General features: G+C 38.0%; 1 protein-coding gene across 1 annotated transcript in view; it reads right to left on the minus strand.

Moving 5' to 3' along the window:
* Window positions 1–3,635, minus strand: part of LOC140158617 (60S ribosomal export protein NMD3-like) — a 31,167-nt gene extending 27,532 nt beyond the window's left edge. The window contains exon 1 of the mRNA XM_072181780.1: window positions 3,527–3,635. Coding sequence (XP_072037881.1) covers window positions 3,527–3,570 — 44 coding nt within the window. The 5' untranslated portion in view covers window positions 3,571–3,635. The remainder of the gene's footprint in view (window positions 1–3,526) is intronic.
* Window positions 3,636–15,274: the final 11,639 nt, after the last annotated feature.

Genomic DNA, 15,274 nt, shown 5'->3' on the forward strand with positions numbered 1-15,274 from the left:
ATCAAATAATTTTCATTTTTGAAAATCACAATATAATACAAATTTCATGGCAAATTATAAAAATTTGATATTTTTCGAATTTTTGATATATAACAGTCCTCGAAGTAAATTATATAAATCTAAAGATATATTCTTAAAGTGTATGTAGCAGGGAGGAAAAGCCGACGGTCAATTGAAAATTTTGACCTTTCATATTGAAGATATGGATTTTTTTCCCAAAGAGACCTAATTTTTTTGGGTGTTTTTGGAAAAAAATCCATATCTTCAATACGAAAGGTCAAAATTTTCAATTGATCGTCGGCTTTTCATCCCACCTACATACACTTTAAGTATAAATCATCAGATTTATAAAGTTTACTTCAAGTACTGTTAAATATCAAAAATATCAATTTTAATGATTTGCCATAAAATGTGTATTAAATTGCAATTTCAAAAATCAAAATTATTTGATATCAGAATGACATTCTTCGATTCAGAATGCAATTGCATGTCTGATGTGCTCTGATGTCCCAAAATAAATACTGTCCAAACGCTCATACCCCAGCCCTTAACTTAAGACGAAATTATAAATATAAAATTGCATTATAATTTCTGCACTATCCATGTATCATCATGATCATGTTCTGGTTCTGGTTCTGGTTGATTACTCCAACTAAGCGGGATCCCGCATCAGCGCCAGCGTCGGAGGAGGTGACCTAAAGCTAACTTGAGGTGGAGTCGGTGTCGTCAAAAAGGTCGCGGAGCCTTGATTTAAAGATTTTTGAATTTGGGGCGTCGAAGATGTGGTGTGGTAGGTCGTTCCAGTGCTTAACGGTCCAAGGAAAGAAGCTGTTGGAGTAGATGGTCGTTCTGGTTCTCGGTCGTTGAAATGAAGAAGGATGGGTGCGTTTTAGTTGTCGTGTAGGTCAGGTCAGGTGGGGTTCCCAATCAACATCCACTAGTCCACCGTTGATTTTGAACATCATAGCAAGTCTAACGATGATACGTCTGGTCTCAAGATCAGTCCAATTCAGGGATGAAATCATAGCTGACACGCTGGACTCACGTGAGTAGTCGTTGAGACACATCCTTGCAGCTGATCGTTGAACCATGTCGAGCTGATGCTTAGCTTTTTTGGTGCTAGGGTACCACGCGGTGGTACCATATTCCAATTTTGGTTGGACAAGGGACAAATACATATACAGTCTTGATTTCACGTCCGGGGTACAGGATTTGAAGTTACGACGAATAACACCTAAAACTTTTTTGCATCCTTTTGTAACTTTGCTAATGTGAGAATTCCATTTAAGGTCGCTACTAAAGGTGATACCAAGATAAGGATGGCTTGATGTCACTTGAAGAACATTTTCACATAGCTTAAATTATAAGGGGTGATTGAAGTAGATACAGACTTTAAGGTACATATTTCGAGGTGCATAACAGACACAAAATTTGTGTCATAACAAACACCAAATTGGTGTCGATGACCTGACATGCATGCATTCTTTTGTGATGGTCTTTCAATTTGTGCCGAGTGTCCTTGGCATACTTGACTATGCTTCAGTGGTCATGAAAGGATTCAATAGATAACCTCTGCCCCACTAATCCCCAGCTATTGTCTGAAATTGCACCTCGGAAGATATATTATAACAACTCAGTCCCTCAAATGATAGTCATATAACGACCAAAAGATAAATGACTGACTATCATTGAGGACTGAGTTCCGCAGTCTATGATTAGGGGGGTCACATCATTCTTTTATCTACAATATAAATGTTTGGCATTAAGTTTTTCAGAAGCATTTTGCAAAATGATGAAGATAGCAATTTAAATGGTTCAAATTGGATAAAGCGTTTTCGAGTTACGCCAATTTAAAAGTTCCGAAAAATGGCTGTTTTTTCAGCATGATTTTGATAAAACGCATGTTTTCGACAATATGGCATGTTTGAAGACTAAAAAAAGCAAAATTATATGCTTCCTATGTCCGATTTTCACTTAAAGTTGCTGTATAACTGAGTCTTTCAACATAGATATGTCAAGAGGTACATCATTTGCTTCAGTTTTTGAAAAAGATTACTCCAAATATGGACTAAAACACCAAAATCAAGGATCGTCGCACTCTCATTTTAACCCCTTGCAGAATAAAATTGCAGATTTACGACAATCTCAGATTAAAAATATGAATTGTGAATGGCTGCATTTACACTAAGCCAACTCTAACCCTTGGGTTGAAACACAAAAACAACAACAAAAGCTTCATGTGCATCAAAATATTGTGAGAAATTGCCTCCAAAGTGGGAAAAATCTAGAAAATCAAGGAAATTGCCGCTCAATGTAAAAAAGTGCTACAGAATGAAACAGCAAGTTACGGACACCCTCGGAATAAAAATATCAACTTTGTACATCCATATTCAAGGTAAAACAACTCTAGGACTTCAAGTTGGACCACTGCAGTAGATAAAAACAACAAGTTGGTCATAATATGTTGATAACTACACTCCAGAAATGGAAAAATATGAAAACTTCACAAGTAAGGTCAACAATTTCTATGGGAAAATACACAGGAAAATGGCCAAAAAACAAATGTTTCAATATATTGCCATTTTTAACCCAACATCCTAGAAATTTCTTGTTTACGCTCAAAAGAAAGATATTTTTGTGGAGATTCAGGAAAAGGAGTCTCAATTTGATTGCACATGTGGCACACAGTAGGGTAACTCATCATCTACAGTCATCATATCAAAATTTCACCCTTGGACAGCGTTTCCTATGGGAAAATACACAAGTTTCGGGCAAAAAAACATCAAATTTTCAAATTTATCGTAGAAAAAAAAACAAGTTGTGCCAAAATAAAGATACATTTCTCATGGTTCAGAAAAAGTAACTTTAAAATTCACTACATCGTTGGCACCGGGCCGAAAAACTCACTTTCTAAAGGCAATTTCTTAATTTCTTCTGCGGATCCAGACACTGGTCTTTGCTGATAAATAATCTGGTGCTTTCACAGAGCATAGCCGTGTAAAATTCAAAAGGTCAATAGACCTAAAAATATTTTTTTTGTAACTACACATATACTAAATAAATATTTGAAAATGTTTAGGTCTCTATGAAGAAAACAATTTGATATTTTTTTATGCTCAAAACATGCCATTGTTCATTTATGGGTCGTATGCAGACACCTAATGAGCTAATGTGTGACCCCCCTACTATGATTGAACTTTTGAAGGTAACTTTTTGGATGTAAAATGCATTGTGTAACACTTTTCTGTGTTAAAAGACATCAACCAGTCAGAGCTCCATTTGGTTAAGGCATCCAAGTCACTCTGAAATAACTGCGTATCTTGATCAGAGTTAATTTCCCGATATATGAGAGCATCATCCGCAAATGTTCATGTGTTGATGTTCTGCCTGCATGGCCTGGTTGTCATGGTTGTTGAATTCGACAGGCATGAATATGATGACAGCTGTATCATTCATAATTTGCATCGTTAATGGTTTAATTTGAACATGATAAGAATTTGTAATGGTCTTTAAGTCTGTAACTTACATCTGCCCTTGAGTAGGCTGCTGCTGTTGATCCATGTACTCCATTATTGCTGAAATAAATCGTTGCTCACGAGCCGATCCAATCCACGTTTATCAATATCAGTTGTGCAATATCACCGACTGACCATGTAAACAAGAATTCCTTTTAAACGTACTAGAGGGCAGCAAATAAGTTGTGGCTTTAACAGGGGGGGGAAGGAGGATTATGGCCTGTTGACTAACTGAATACTACTATCGCGGATTCAGGGAAATATGATTGCACAAATACGCAAATTAACGTGGTGTAGGGATTTTTTGAGCACCATCGTTAGAAATATAAAAACAAAGAGAAACATAGACATTCATTTGATCTGCCCCATTTCATTACATTCTGAAATGACTCTAAATTAAAACCATAGGAAGAAAAAAATAAAATCTAAATTTTAGCCATATATATTCCAGTATCTATGGGCCGTTTTCTAGAAAATTTACCTTTTGTAATAACCTCATGGCGTCAAAGTTCACTCACAGGTCCGGTCAATGTTGCTATGTAAGCGATCCGTTGAGTCTGTTATTGAGACTGTAAATTGTGTCGATATCGATTACCCCGGCAGCAGACGACGTTCGCAGGAACCTGAATCTCGACCTACTCCCCTTAAATCTTTATCACGTAATGAATACGGAATAAATCACAAACATTAGGGGACTAGATCGGGTTGGAGGTTATTGCGGATCCTTCATCAGTTTTCGGCTGTGATATTCATGTAGGGTCCTATATCATAATTAGGCCTATTATAAATCATATTACATTACTTTTCAGGGGAGTTCTTGAATTCTATCTTATTTATTTATTATATATTTTATTCATAATCCAGGGTAGCACAATTCAACCAAATAGCTGGTCTAACGGGGGCCCTGCGATACATTTACACAACATTAAAATGCAACAATTATCAACATGCAATTTATATAAAATAGGCCTAGCCGGACTGTTACAGTAGGCCTATACAGAAATGCATACAATTTTCAAAGTAAATAAAACACATCATTAACAAGTACATGCTCAGAATCTTGGATTCTAGGCCTATACCTCCAAATCAGTAGACATAGGCCTACTCCCTGTACTAGCTGTAGGCTAGAAGTATTAACCGGAGGTCAGTGGAGGGGGGTACGGGCCATGAATAGGCCTAGGCCTATATAGGGGGTCATAAAAATATGGGGAAGGGGCGATTTTGCACTAAAATAGGAGGTCTTGATAGCCTATTTGGGATTGGTACTAGGCCTATAATTGGCCTAGGCCTAAATATTGTTTGAAAAATTAGTTGATTTACAATCAAAAGGCCTACAAAACTTTCGCGCGCTTTCCAAATGGACTTTAGGCTTAGGCCTAAGGGAACAAAAGAGACCCATAGGCCTATTATAGTTCAGATGTTTAGTTATATAGGCCTAGGAATATAATTAAACACCTGAACTTTGTGGAATCTAGGTCTATTATAGGCCTAGCTAGGCCTATAGGGGCCTAATAATTAAACGGGAATTAAACGCCTGAACTTTGTGGAATCATTTGTGCGCGGAAGGGGTGTCATAACAATTTTCAACCAGAGATAGGGAGTTTCATGGGGCCGTAATTTGTTTGAACCGGTCATTGTCTCTGGTCACCGACACATTTTGGGATTTTGAGCCAGAAATGGTGCAATTTGCTCATAGGACCATTGCATTGTATTTGAACGATTTATAAAAATAATCTATAGGCCTAAGCCTACCACTCATGTCCCCTCTCCCGGTGTGGATGAAAAACTGATAATCTAAATCTCAAAAATGGGGGCCGAGCAAAACATATAGGCCCATTGCAACGTTTCCGTACTGTTATAGGTGCCATGCCCCATAAATGTGTGCCAAAAGTTTCCCCCTCATTTCAACCTGCCAATAATTCCCCCCCTTTTTTTTCTTGCCAAACAAACCCCCACCCCCTCCATTTTATCCTTCCCATGGCTCATAATTGCATAGAGCCCCTAACCATTTGTTTGTTATTTCTAATTGGAGCGATGTATTAAGTAATTATCATAATCGGCTCGGGTATCTGGAGAAAGGAAGATTGGGATGGGGACAAGTTTTGCCGAGAATAAGTTTGGTATAGGCCTATGAATAGGGATGGGGTATGAACGTTTGGACATTATTTATTTTGGGACATTCAGTGGCGTACCGTGGCCGGTTTCAGGCGCTAGAGCCCTAAAAGGAGCGCATTTTGATGTAGGCCTATAGTGCCATTTTTTTTCAAAAATTTGTATGCTTTATCAAATTTTTCCGCCCTTTTGTATTTACTAATTCTTTTTACCGCCCACTTCGTTTTTGCCGCCCCTTCTTCTTCCGCCGCCCCTTCATTTTTGCCGCCCCCTGCTTTTACCCCGGGGGGCTGGTGCCCCCAAAGCCCCCCAAAAAAAAAAAAAAAAATACGCGCATGACATTAGAGCACATCAGACATCGAATTGCATTCTGAATACGAATGTCTTTCTGATATCAAATAATTTTGATTTTTTGAAATTCGCAATGTAATACACATTTTATGGCAAATGATTAAAATTGTAATTAAACAGTACTCGAAGTAAACTTTATAAATCTGATGATTTATGCCCCCCCATGGATTCATTCAGCGAACCCTGTCAAGCTTTTGGTTAAACAGGAGCCTAAATAAATTGGGCAAAATTTGGGGATAATTGCACAATTCTGGTTGACTCAAAAGGATAATTTGGTGAGAGCTTATCTAACATTAGTTCAAAACTATTTGAGTGGGTCACTGGGTGACAGCAAACAAAAAAGAGGGTCGGTCATTGAATGAACATTAATTGAAAAATGTGGGTCAATAGGCCACACATCACCGTCACCTATTTCAGGGAGTGCCCCCCATATCAGTGATTGTCCCCCGCATTGTTCTACAAAATATTAAAGCGGCTCGTGCTTTGATTTGAAAGGCCTACAACAAAATCATATCTAGTGATTAACCTCTAACATGTCTAATTTTGGAGAGTTCTACTAGCCATGAGACAATTACTATTAAAGATCTGTAACACATGCTTTTTTATTAATATTATTTATTGTTCACATTGTAGCTTTTCATGATTTTTACAAATTTCAATATTTATGACAATATCAGGTATAACATATTTTATTATTGTATGTACACTAGAAAAATTTTAATAATGATAAAACCAGATTCGAAATAATTATTCTTACAGACCGAAAATTGAAAAAAATTGAAATGTCAGATAAAAATGCAATTATTGGAAAGCCTGACACTTGACTCGTTTCAGTCTCCCATTTGTTTTTTATCAGTCGAGATACACACAGGGGTCGAAGCCAACCAATTTGCATGTACTATATGAACGATAATTGTACAAGGATTACTTGGCGACTTAAAAATTTGAAGAAAAAATTCGCCTTCGGCTTAAAAATCCGGTAAAACTTGAAAATGTATGAAAATTCAGCTCAAAATCCAAGATGGCGGCCGTAAAGTGAAAATTGTCAGAAGAAGAAAACTAAATCGAAGCCAAGCCATTAACATGTCTGACATGATAGGTAATTACATACAGATTAATTAGGGAATTCAAAAAATGAAGAAAAAATTAGTCTTTGGTTTCAAAATGCACAAAATGGCAAAAATCCAAAATGGCGGATATACGAATAAATGATCAGGGCCAACACCTGTGTTATACAATACATGGCAGATTGGTTTGTGTGGTGCTGGGACCATGTATCAAAATGATTGGTACCATCAGTTTATGGATGAGTCTGACACATCAACATTTAACTTGAGATCCAAATAATTTGAAAATTAACTGCCATAAAAAGTCATAAACTATACATTCTGGACATTTCAAGAGTTTCCAAAGTTGCATTTGGAAAAGGCAGGCTGTTCGATAAATATCCAAATTGACGGGTACCACATTTTGATAGAGCCTGTCGTGTGGGCCCTGTTCTTACCAATGGTCAAATCATCAACATTACTTCCAAACTTCTGTAGAGTTAGAACATCCAAGGCATCATCATTGATCACTAATCTTGCCGTAAAATGGAATGAACAGGACCAATGACATTGCCTTGAGGAACACCTTACACCACCATTGTCTTAATATGAAGTTGTAAGTTTTTTTTTTATTTATACACTTGGAGTTGCCTTCCAACATTTTCTAAATAGCTGTTTTTGCTGTTTGTTTTGTAGTTGAGTCACTAAACTTGAGTCTCGAGTATTCTTGAGGTTGAGACAAGTCTTTTGGTCTGAAAATTGAGAAGAATCATAACATATTTAGTGAAGGCATAGACTTTGTGCTGAAATGCATGAATATTTTCCAAACTTGGACTTTTCAACAACAAAAATTGACATAAGGCACTATAAATGGTACATTACAAACATTTATACAATGTATTTTCATTTTGAAAACATTTCACAACCACATCAACTTACAGGTTTAATTTTAATTATTGCTACTACATAATTATTTACTTGTACCTGAGTCCACTTCATTCAAGTCTGAGCCGAGCCCAGTCCATTTATATTTGAGTCACAGCCAACTTCAGGTCCAAAAAAGCTATGACCTACACCGCACAGTTGACACTTGAAAAACTCAACCTATAACAAGAATACAAACAACAACTAAATGTACAAAACAACCATGATAATTAGTAGAGAGGCCACATTTTTTGTACATTATTTTTAGACAAAGGTGCCAGCCAGGTTAGAATTAACCATTAGGCGACGAAAAAAAGAAACCCTGTTCTACGGGCGGACAGACCTTTCAAGTAGGGTCGGTCGGTCTGCCTTTTTTTTTTTTTTTTGGAAATGACCCAAAAATCCCCAAACTTTTTAAATAATTTGCAATTTGAGAAAATACAAAAAAAAAAAAAAAAAAAAAACATTTTGTTCCTGAAATTTCCGAAATTTGGGTCAGCATTCATTTGTACAAGAAAATTTTTTTCCCCAATTTGTTCAAAATCTGGGTCGGTCGGGCCCGTAGAACAGGGTTTTCTTTTTTTGTTGCCTTAGAGACTCATCCTTCTGTTTAACCCGGCTGGCATTTCCAAATGAGCTGAGATATTTGGGTTGAAAAATGCAGTTTGTGAATTTGTTAGCTTTTTTTTTACCAAAAATGTCACTTTGAAAGTAAATATATATTCACATTTGTTATGGAGCATACATGTCACACGTGTGACAGTGTATTCAATATTTGTTAACAAAAAAAATGCATCTTTATATCTTGATGCAACATTTTGGGAGAAATGCATTATTTTGATGAGTTTGCATAATTTTGACCAAAAAAAATAAAATTTAATTTTTTTTAAAGATATTTGAAATAAAAAGTATACCAATAGACTGGTATGAATGTGTACATCAAAAAAGTCAATAATGGCAACTTCCTGAAACCAAAGGTTTTTGACCTAAGACCTCTTGAAAATCAAATGTCAACATAAAATCGTTTTGGGCAGTTTTGTCATCAAAAATCAACTGAAAAATGGTGGGAAACATGGTTGCTATCCCGGGTTGCTATGGTAGCTGAACAACCTGTGACTTCTACAAATATCCTGAAATTGTGGTACCATTTTTAACATCAAGAACATCAATTGTAGTTAGAGCTTTTGTATAAATTGTAGGCCTATAGCAACAAAACAAATTTTTAGCAATTTTCACCCAAAAATTGCACTGGCAATTTACAGCCAAAAACAAGCATTTTATGCCGACCTTTGATTTTCAAGAGGTCATAGGTCTAAAACATTTGGTTTCAGAAAGTTGCTACAATTGACTTCTTTGATGTACACATTCATATCAATACAGGTATACTTTTTACTTCAAACATCTTTAATTTTGTTTTTTTCCATAATTTACCATTGTAAAATTAACTTTTTTGGGTCAAAATTGTACAAAATCACCAATATAATGTATTTCCCCCAACTATTACATCAAGATATATAGATGCAATTTTTTCATTAACAAAATATTGAATATATGTAGGGATGTAGCTACAGTGTGGGGTGGTGGGTGGCACTGTGGCAGAGCCCACCACTCAGTTTTGGAGCACACCAGTCAGCTGCAACTTTAGCACTGGAGGCCAACATTGCACTTTTTATTGGATTAGTCAAGAATTTGGTCCATTTTGGCAAAAAATTGCCAAATATGCAAGATTTTCATTAATAATAATAATAATAATAATAACATAGACTTATATAAGCGCATTAAGCGAAGGCATCTATGCGCTTTACAGCAGGCAAGATAAAAGCCAAAAAAACAGGCATACGATAAAAACACTAATAATAATTACAAGAGAAAAACTAGCTAAAAAGTACATATTAAAGCAATTACAAGCTACAGTAAACACAAGAGAGATTATTAAAAACAACCACCGATAATATAATACATGGCGGCGAAATTGGCAACGGGTTGCACAAGAAACATTGCAAAAACATGATTACGAAGAATTATACACAGTTTTAAAAATATGAGTCTTTAAGCGTGATTTGAACTGAGTTGCAGATTGTGGAGTCCTGAGTAGGAGAGGAAGCAAATTCCATAGCTTTGGCGCAGCCGACGCAAATCCTCTTCCGTAAGTGACAGTTCTACCAGGAGCTTCTTGGAGAAGATGAAGCGACGACGAACGCAAAGTTCGATTAGGTTGATACTCCGAAATTAGCTCCGAGATGTACACGGGTGCCTGACCGTGCAGGGCTTTATAAGTCAGAAGCAGAAGTTTGAAAACAATTCTAGCATGAATTGGCAGCCAGTGTAGCTTGCACATGACAGGGGTGATATGGTCACGCTTCCTACTCAAAGTGATGACTCTAGCCGCCATGTTCTGAATGCGTTGCAGCTTATTAAGTTCTTTATTGGGAAGTCCATATAGAACGCTGTTGCAGTTGTCCAACCGGGATGAGATGAACGCATGCACCAGTTTCTCGGCGCTTGCTTGATCCAGGTAGCGACGAATTTTGCCTATTTTTCTGATGGCAAAGGATGCGCTTCTACACACGCTGTTAATGTGACTGCTCATAGAAAGAGTATTATCAAGTAGGACTCCAAGATCACGAACTACCTCTGAAGGAGATACGATAGTGTCACCAATGTTGATGTCTCACGCTTAGCAACGTTCTTGGCAAACCGTGATTTGACATGAAGTAACTCCGTCTTAGAGTCATTAAGCTTGAGTTTGTTATGTGCCATCCAAGTACGAATATCTTCAATACAATCCTCAAGTTTGGCCAGTGCTCTAACACGATTTGATGGAGTAATAACGAGATACAATTGCGTGTCATCAGCGTCGATAGACTGCAGAGGCCATGCTTCCTGATAATGTCCTCAATTGGAGCGGAATAGAGTACAAACATTTCAGGGCCAACAACGGAGCCTTGAGGGACGCCCCAATCAAGTCCAGTTGAATCGGAAACCTCACCATCGATGATCACACATTGTTTTCTGTTTACCAAATAAGACGCAAAACCATTCATGAGCCTTCCTGACACACCGTACCTTGAACGTAGTCTACCAAGCAAGATATCGTGATCTACCGTGTCAAATGCCGCGGATAGGTCAAGTAACACGAGGATGGCTTCACCGTGATTATCCACAGCACATAGCAAATCATTGGTCACACGAAGTAAAGCGGTCTCAACGCTGTAAAACTGCCTATAGGCAGACTGACTGTTGTTGTATAGGTCGTGTTCTTTGATGTACGCTTGGAGTTGACTCATGGCGGCACGCTCAATAACCTTCCCCAGAAAGGGGAGGTTAGATACAGGCCGAAAGTTATTTAAGTCTTCGATGTCGAGATTGGCCTTTTTGAGCAAAGGGGTAACAAGAGCTTCTTTGAGGTTGGCCGGAAAGACCCCCGTTTGAAGAGATGTATTTACAATCAGAGTGATTGACGGCAGCAGTTCAGGTAAGTACTCTTTAATCATGACGGCAGGTAGAGGATCAAGGGGGCATGATTTTACACACGACTTCTTGATAATGTCGAGGACTGCATCACAACTCAGTGGTTGAAAGTGTTCGGCTACTCTGGCAAACAATGTCAGAATTAATATCTGTCATGGGAGTGGATTTGACAGACATATCATCCAGCAAATTCAGAACTTTCCTGATCTTCTGGTCAAAGAACTTACTAAAGCGGTTAGCCAAATCTTTCTTAGAGCTGTGTGAAGGGAGAGCTTTAGCAGGTTTGTAAACAGTCAATCTGCTCACAAGCTTAAACATCTGACGAGTGTCACAAGCGGCGATTTGAGTACAGTGATAATCAGTCTTTGCACTGTCAAGAACTTTCTTGTACTGGCGACATTGATCCCTGAACGCGTTCTCATCTACAATAAGCTTAGATTTTAACCACTTTCGCTCAAGTTGTCGTTTCTTGCGTTTTTCATTCTTGATCGAGTCATTGTACCAAGGTGCTTGTGGTCTCAGGGAGACCTCACGAGTCTTGAGTGGCGCATGATCATCCAGAAGAGTATTGAGAGTAAAATGCCACCCACAACAAAAACTATCCTAGCTACAACCCTGTACATCTGACATGTATAATTCTCCACAGCAAATATGAATTATGAAGTTCATACTTAATTTAGTTTCAAAGTTAAAGCTATTTTAATATTCACATTTTTGGTAAAAATGGTACTCACAAAAACTGCCTTTTTCAACACAAATATCTCAGCCCATGTTACTTTTCAGAAATAACAGCCAGGTAAAATTATAAGATCGGAGTATGTAGATAAATTTTAACACCATTTAGAAGCATGAAAACCTCAAAATCACTGGCCTCTCTAAATCTCTTGTAACTTGTTCCCGAATGGTTTGAAAAATAGGGTGGGCTATAGCCAAGGTGGGCTTACCCGAGTGGTTACGGTAATATAACAATTAAAATTCACCTTTCACAAAATATCAATAGAAAATGTATGCTGAAGACCGAAGTTCTAGTTTGCCATTTTATTCAGCAAATATTCAGTTTACTTTTATTGCCTGAAAATTAATTTGTTATAGGTCGAAAAAAATATTGGTTCTCGTCCCCGCCAAATTGTTTAATTTATTTTTTAAGACTTGGAATGCTTTAGAAAAATGTTTTAGGTACAAACAAGTTTACTAGAGAACAAGGATCACTTCCAAGTTTTTTTGTGGTACTCTAGTGGCCGGGTTTGTCCCTCAGAATCTCACATTTGAAAAAAGAAAGAAACAGGGCCTCCTCCTTTCCTCAAGCACTGTTGGAAAAGACAGAAAACTACTAACAATGCTAATTTTACATTGAAGAAGAAAACTAAACACCTCCCTCCCTGAATCCCTCATCAATTCATGAAAATCCTCTGGACGAGAACCAAAACATTAATTTTATATGGCCAAGTTATCATTTCTATCTCAAATTACATGATATGAAAGACAGAGGATATAACAGTTCATTGGCTTAGGAAGATTTTCAACATGGGGGGGAGGCTGAAACTTGAAAAAAAATTGTTTGCCACACTGGGGGGTTTCAGTCAGAAAAGACCAGGTCACAAAGACCCATTTTCCCTCTATTTTATCACAATGTTTTAACTTCACCTAGATTTATTGGGGGCTGAAAGGTATTCCAGCCCAGCACCAAATTTATTGAGGGGGCTGAGCCCCCAAGCCACCCCCTTCCTAAGCCTATGCAGTTCATGAATGTGTTACTAGTACAATGTAGTATATCACAGACATAACGTATTATACTTTGTACTTGTAAGATCATACTTTTTATGATACCAATTCCAAACATCTTGGACAAAAGTGCAGTGCATAGTGAATGAGTGATTTCACTGATTTGTGAACACACACCTCTAATGGTACATATACATGCATCACAGTACTACCAGTGCAGTGCCCTAATAAGTGTACATATAGCTCAAGAAACCATTAAAACCATGTATTTATAGATGTGGAAATAATTTTACATTATACAAGTTGGGTCAGGGGCGGACTTCATGTATTTTTGCAGAGCGGCGCTTGACTTGGCTCTAGCTCCCTCTATTGAAAATTCCTGGATCCGCCCCTGAGTCGGGTCAAATGGTCTTAGAGTCAAGTCCGAGTCACCAGAGTCTTGAGTGAAATCATTGAAGTCTTGAGGCAAGTCATTTGGAGTCGAGTCAATCCAACTCAACTCAACTCCAATGACTCGACTTGTTACAAGTCTTTTTTAGCAGTGCTCCTTCCCATTCAAAACAAACAAAGTTTAATAATGTTTAGGAAAGAGAACCATAATCTTTGTACTGATTTCCAATTGTAGATCAGCGTTGTGGGTTGATTTGATCTTGGGCAACTAATGTCATAGGTGACTTCCACTCTGGTACGATATCCAATTGCCAGGAGTAGATGATGCTGGAGGGGGGGGGCACAATTTTTTCCGGGCCATCCGTCTCTGGTTTTTGTTTGTTGCTGTAGGCCAGTTTCTTCCAGACGTGCAAGTTCATATTCTGTAAAATGAAATAATTAAAGACAATACTGTGATACTTGTAATATTTGGCTATTCCAGTTGAAATCCATACACCCCTATGGAAGATATAGGTCACCAATTCAGGTAACCCTATTTGAAATTCACAAATCACACTCCTTGTGTGCCTCGTGGAAGATTAAAGCAATAATCAGGGGTGTGAGTGACCACAGATAAAAGAGTCTCAAAATTCTGAAATTTGGAAAGCTCCTATAGTTTTGTACCGAGGAAGTGCAGAAAAGAAATAAAATCAAGATCAAAAGTCTGAATTCAGATTTTAATCTGAACTCTCACACCCTGAATAATGCGCAATTTCAATCATAGATTCTTATTTGCTCCCATACAATGTTAGTTTTAACTTCGAGCCAACAAATGAGGTAAAACAAAGAAAATTGCTATTTCATTCCAGTGCCTGTAATTATCATCAACTGGAATATGGGTATGCACGCGCACATATTTATGGGTAAGCACACATTTTTGTGTACGCATGTACATGCGCAAGTGTTTGTTGACTACGCACACACAAGTGACTCCACTTTGCAGGTACGCATGTACGCAAATATTTGCGGGTACCCGCACGCACGCAACTTGTTATGCTAGTGCTACTCACTGCAAGTGATATGCTAGCCCGAATGCAAAGCAAAGTTAAGGCAAGTCTAACATGCTATGCTAGAGAAATACTTCACTTTAGTTCAGAATCAGTCTTCAACACACCACTATGTACTGTGGCTCAAGAGCCACGATTTACAAAATGTATGGGCTGCAGGCAGTGACTTCTCATTTGAACTGTATGTGTCATGTGCGTGGACTAGTACGGCCATAAACACTTGCAAACGCATGTGCGTACCCATAAACAATTGCGTGTGTGCGTACCCATAAACTATTAAACACTAATTGTGTGCATAGACTGCTGCCCTCAGTCGTCAACCGTCTGGATTGACGACTGAGAAAACTACGTGGAAAAAAAGTGACGGATTTTGCAACAGGATTCCTGTGGCATAGAGCATGCGCAGTTGTGTCCAAATTGACCTTTTGACCGAGTTTGTTGTTTTTAGAAGTTCAGAGCGCGATCTTGTCACAGCGGCGCTGTACAGCGACGCGATACGCGAGCGCCGCTAGTCAGTCGCGCTACGGGCGCACAACTGAAGTCGCATTGAATAGTTTTCAGAAGTCCGTCATGATATTGGCTGTAAGATAATCAGTCGTCACTACGAAGCATACACAGTACATGCGAAGTGTAGACGGCTGATTGGAATTAGTCTATTGTGTGCATACCAATAAACGCACACATGTGTGCGTACCCA

Source organism: Amphiura filiformis, chromosome 8, assembly GCF_039555335.1.
Source record: "Amphiura filiformis chromosome 8, Afil_fr2py, whole genome shotgun sequence".
Lineage (NCBI taxonomy): Eukaryota > Metazoa > Echinodermata > Ophiuroidea > Amphilepidida > Amphiuridae > Amphiura > Amphiura filiformis.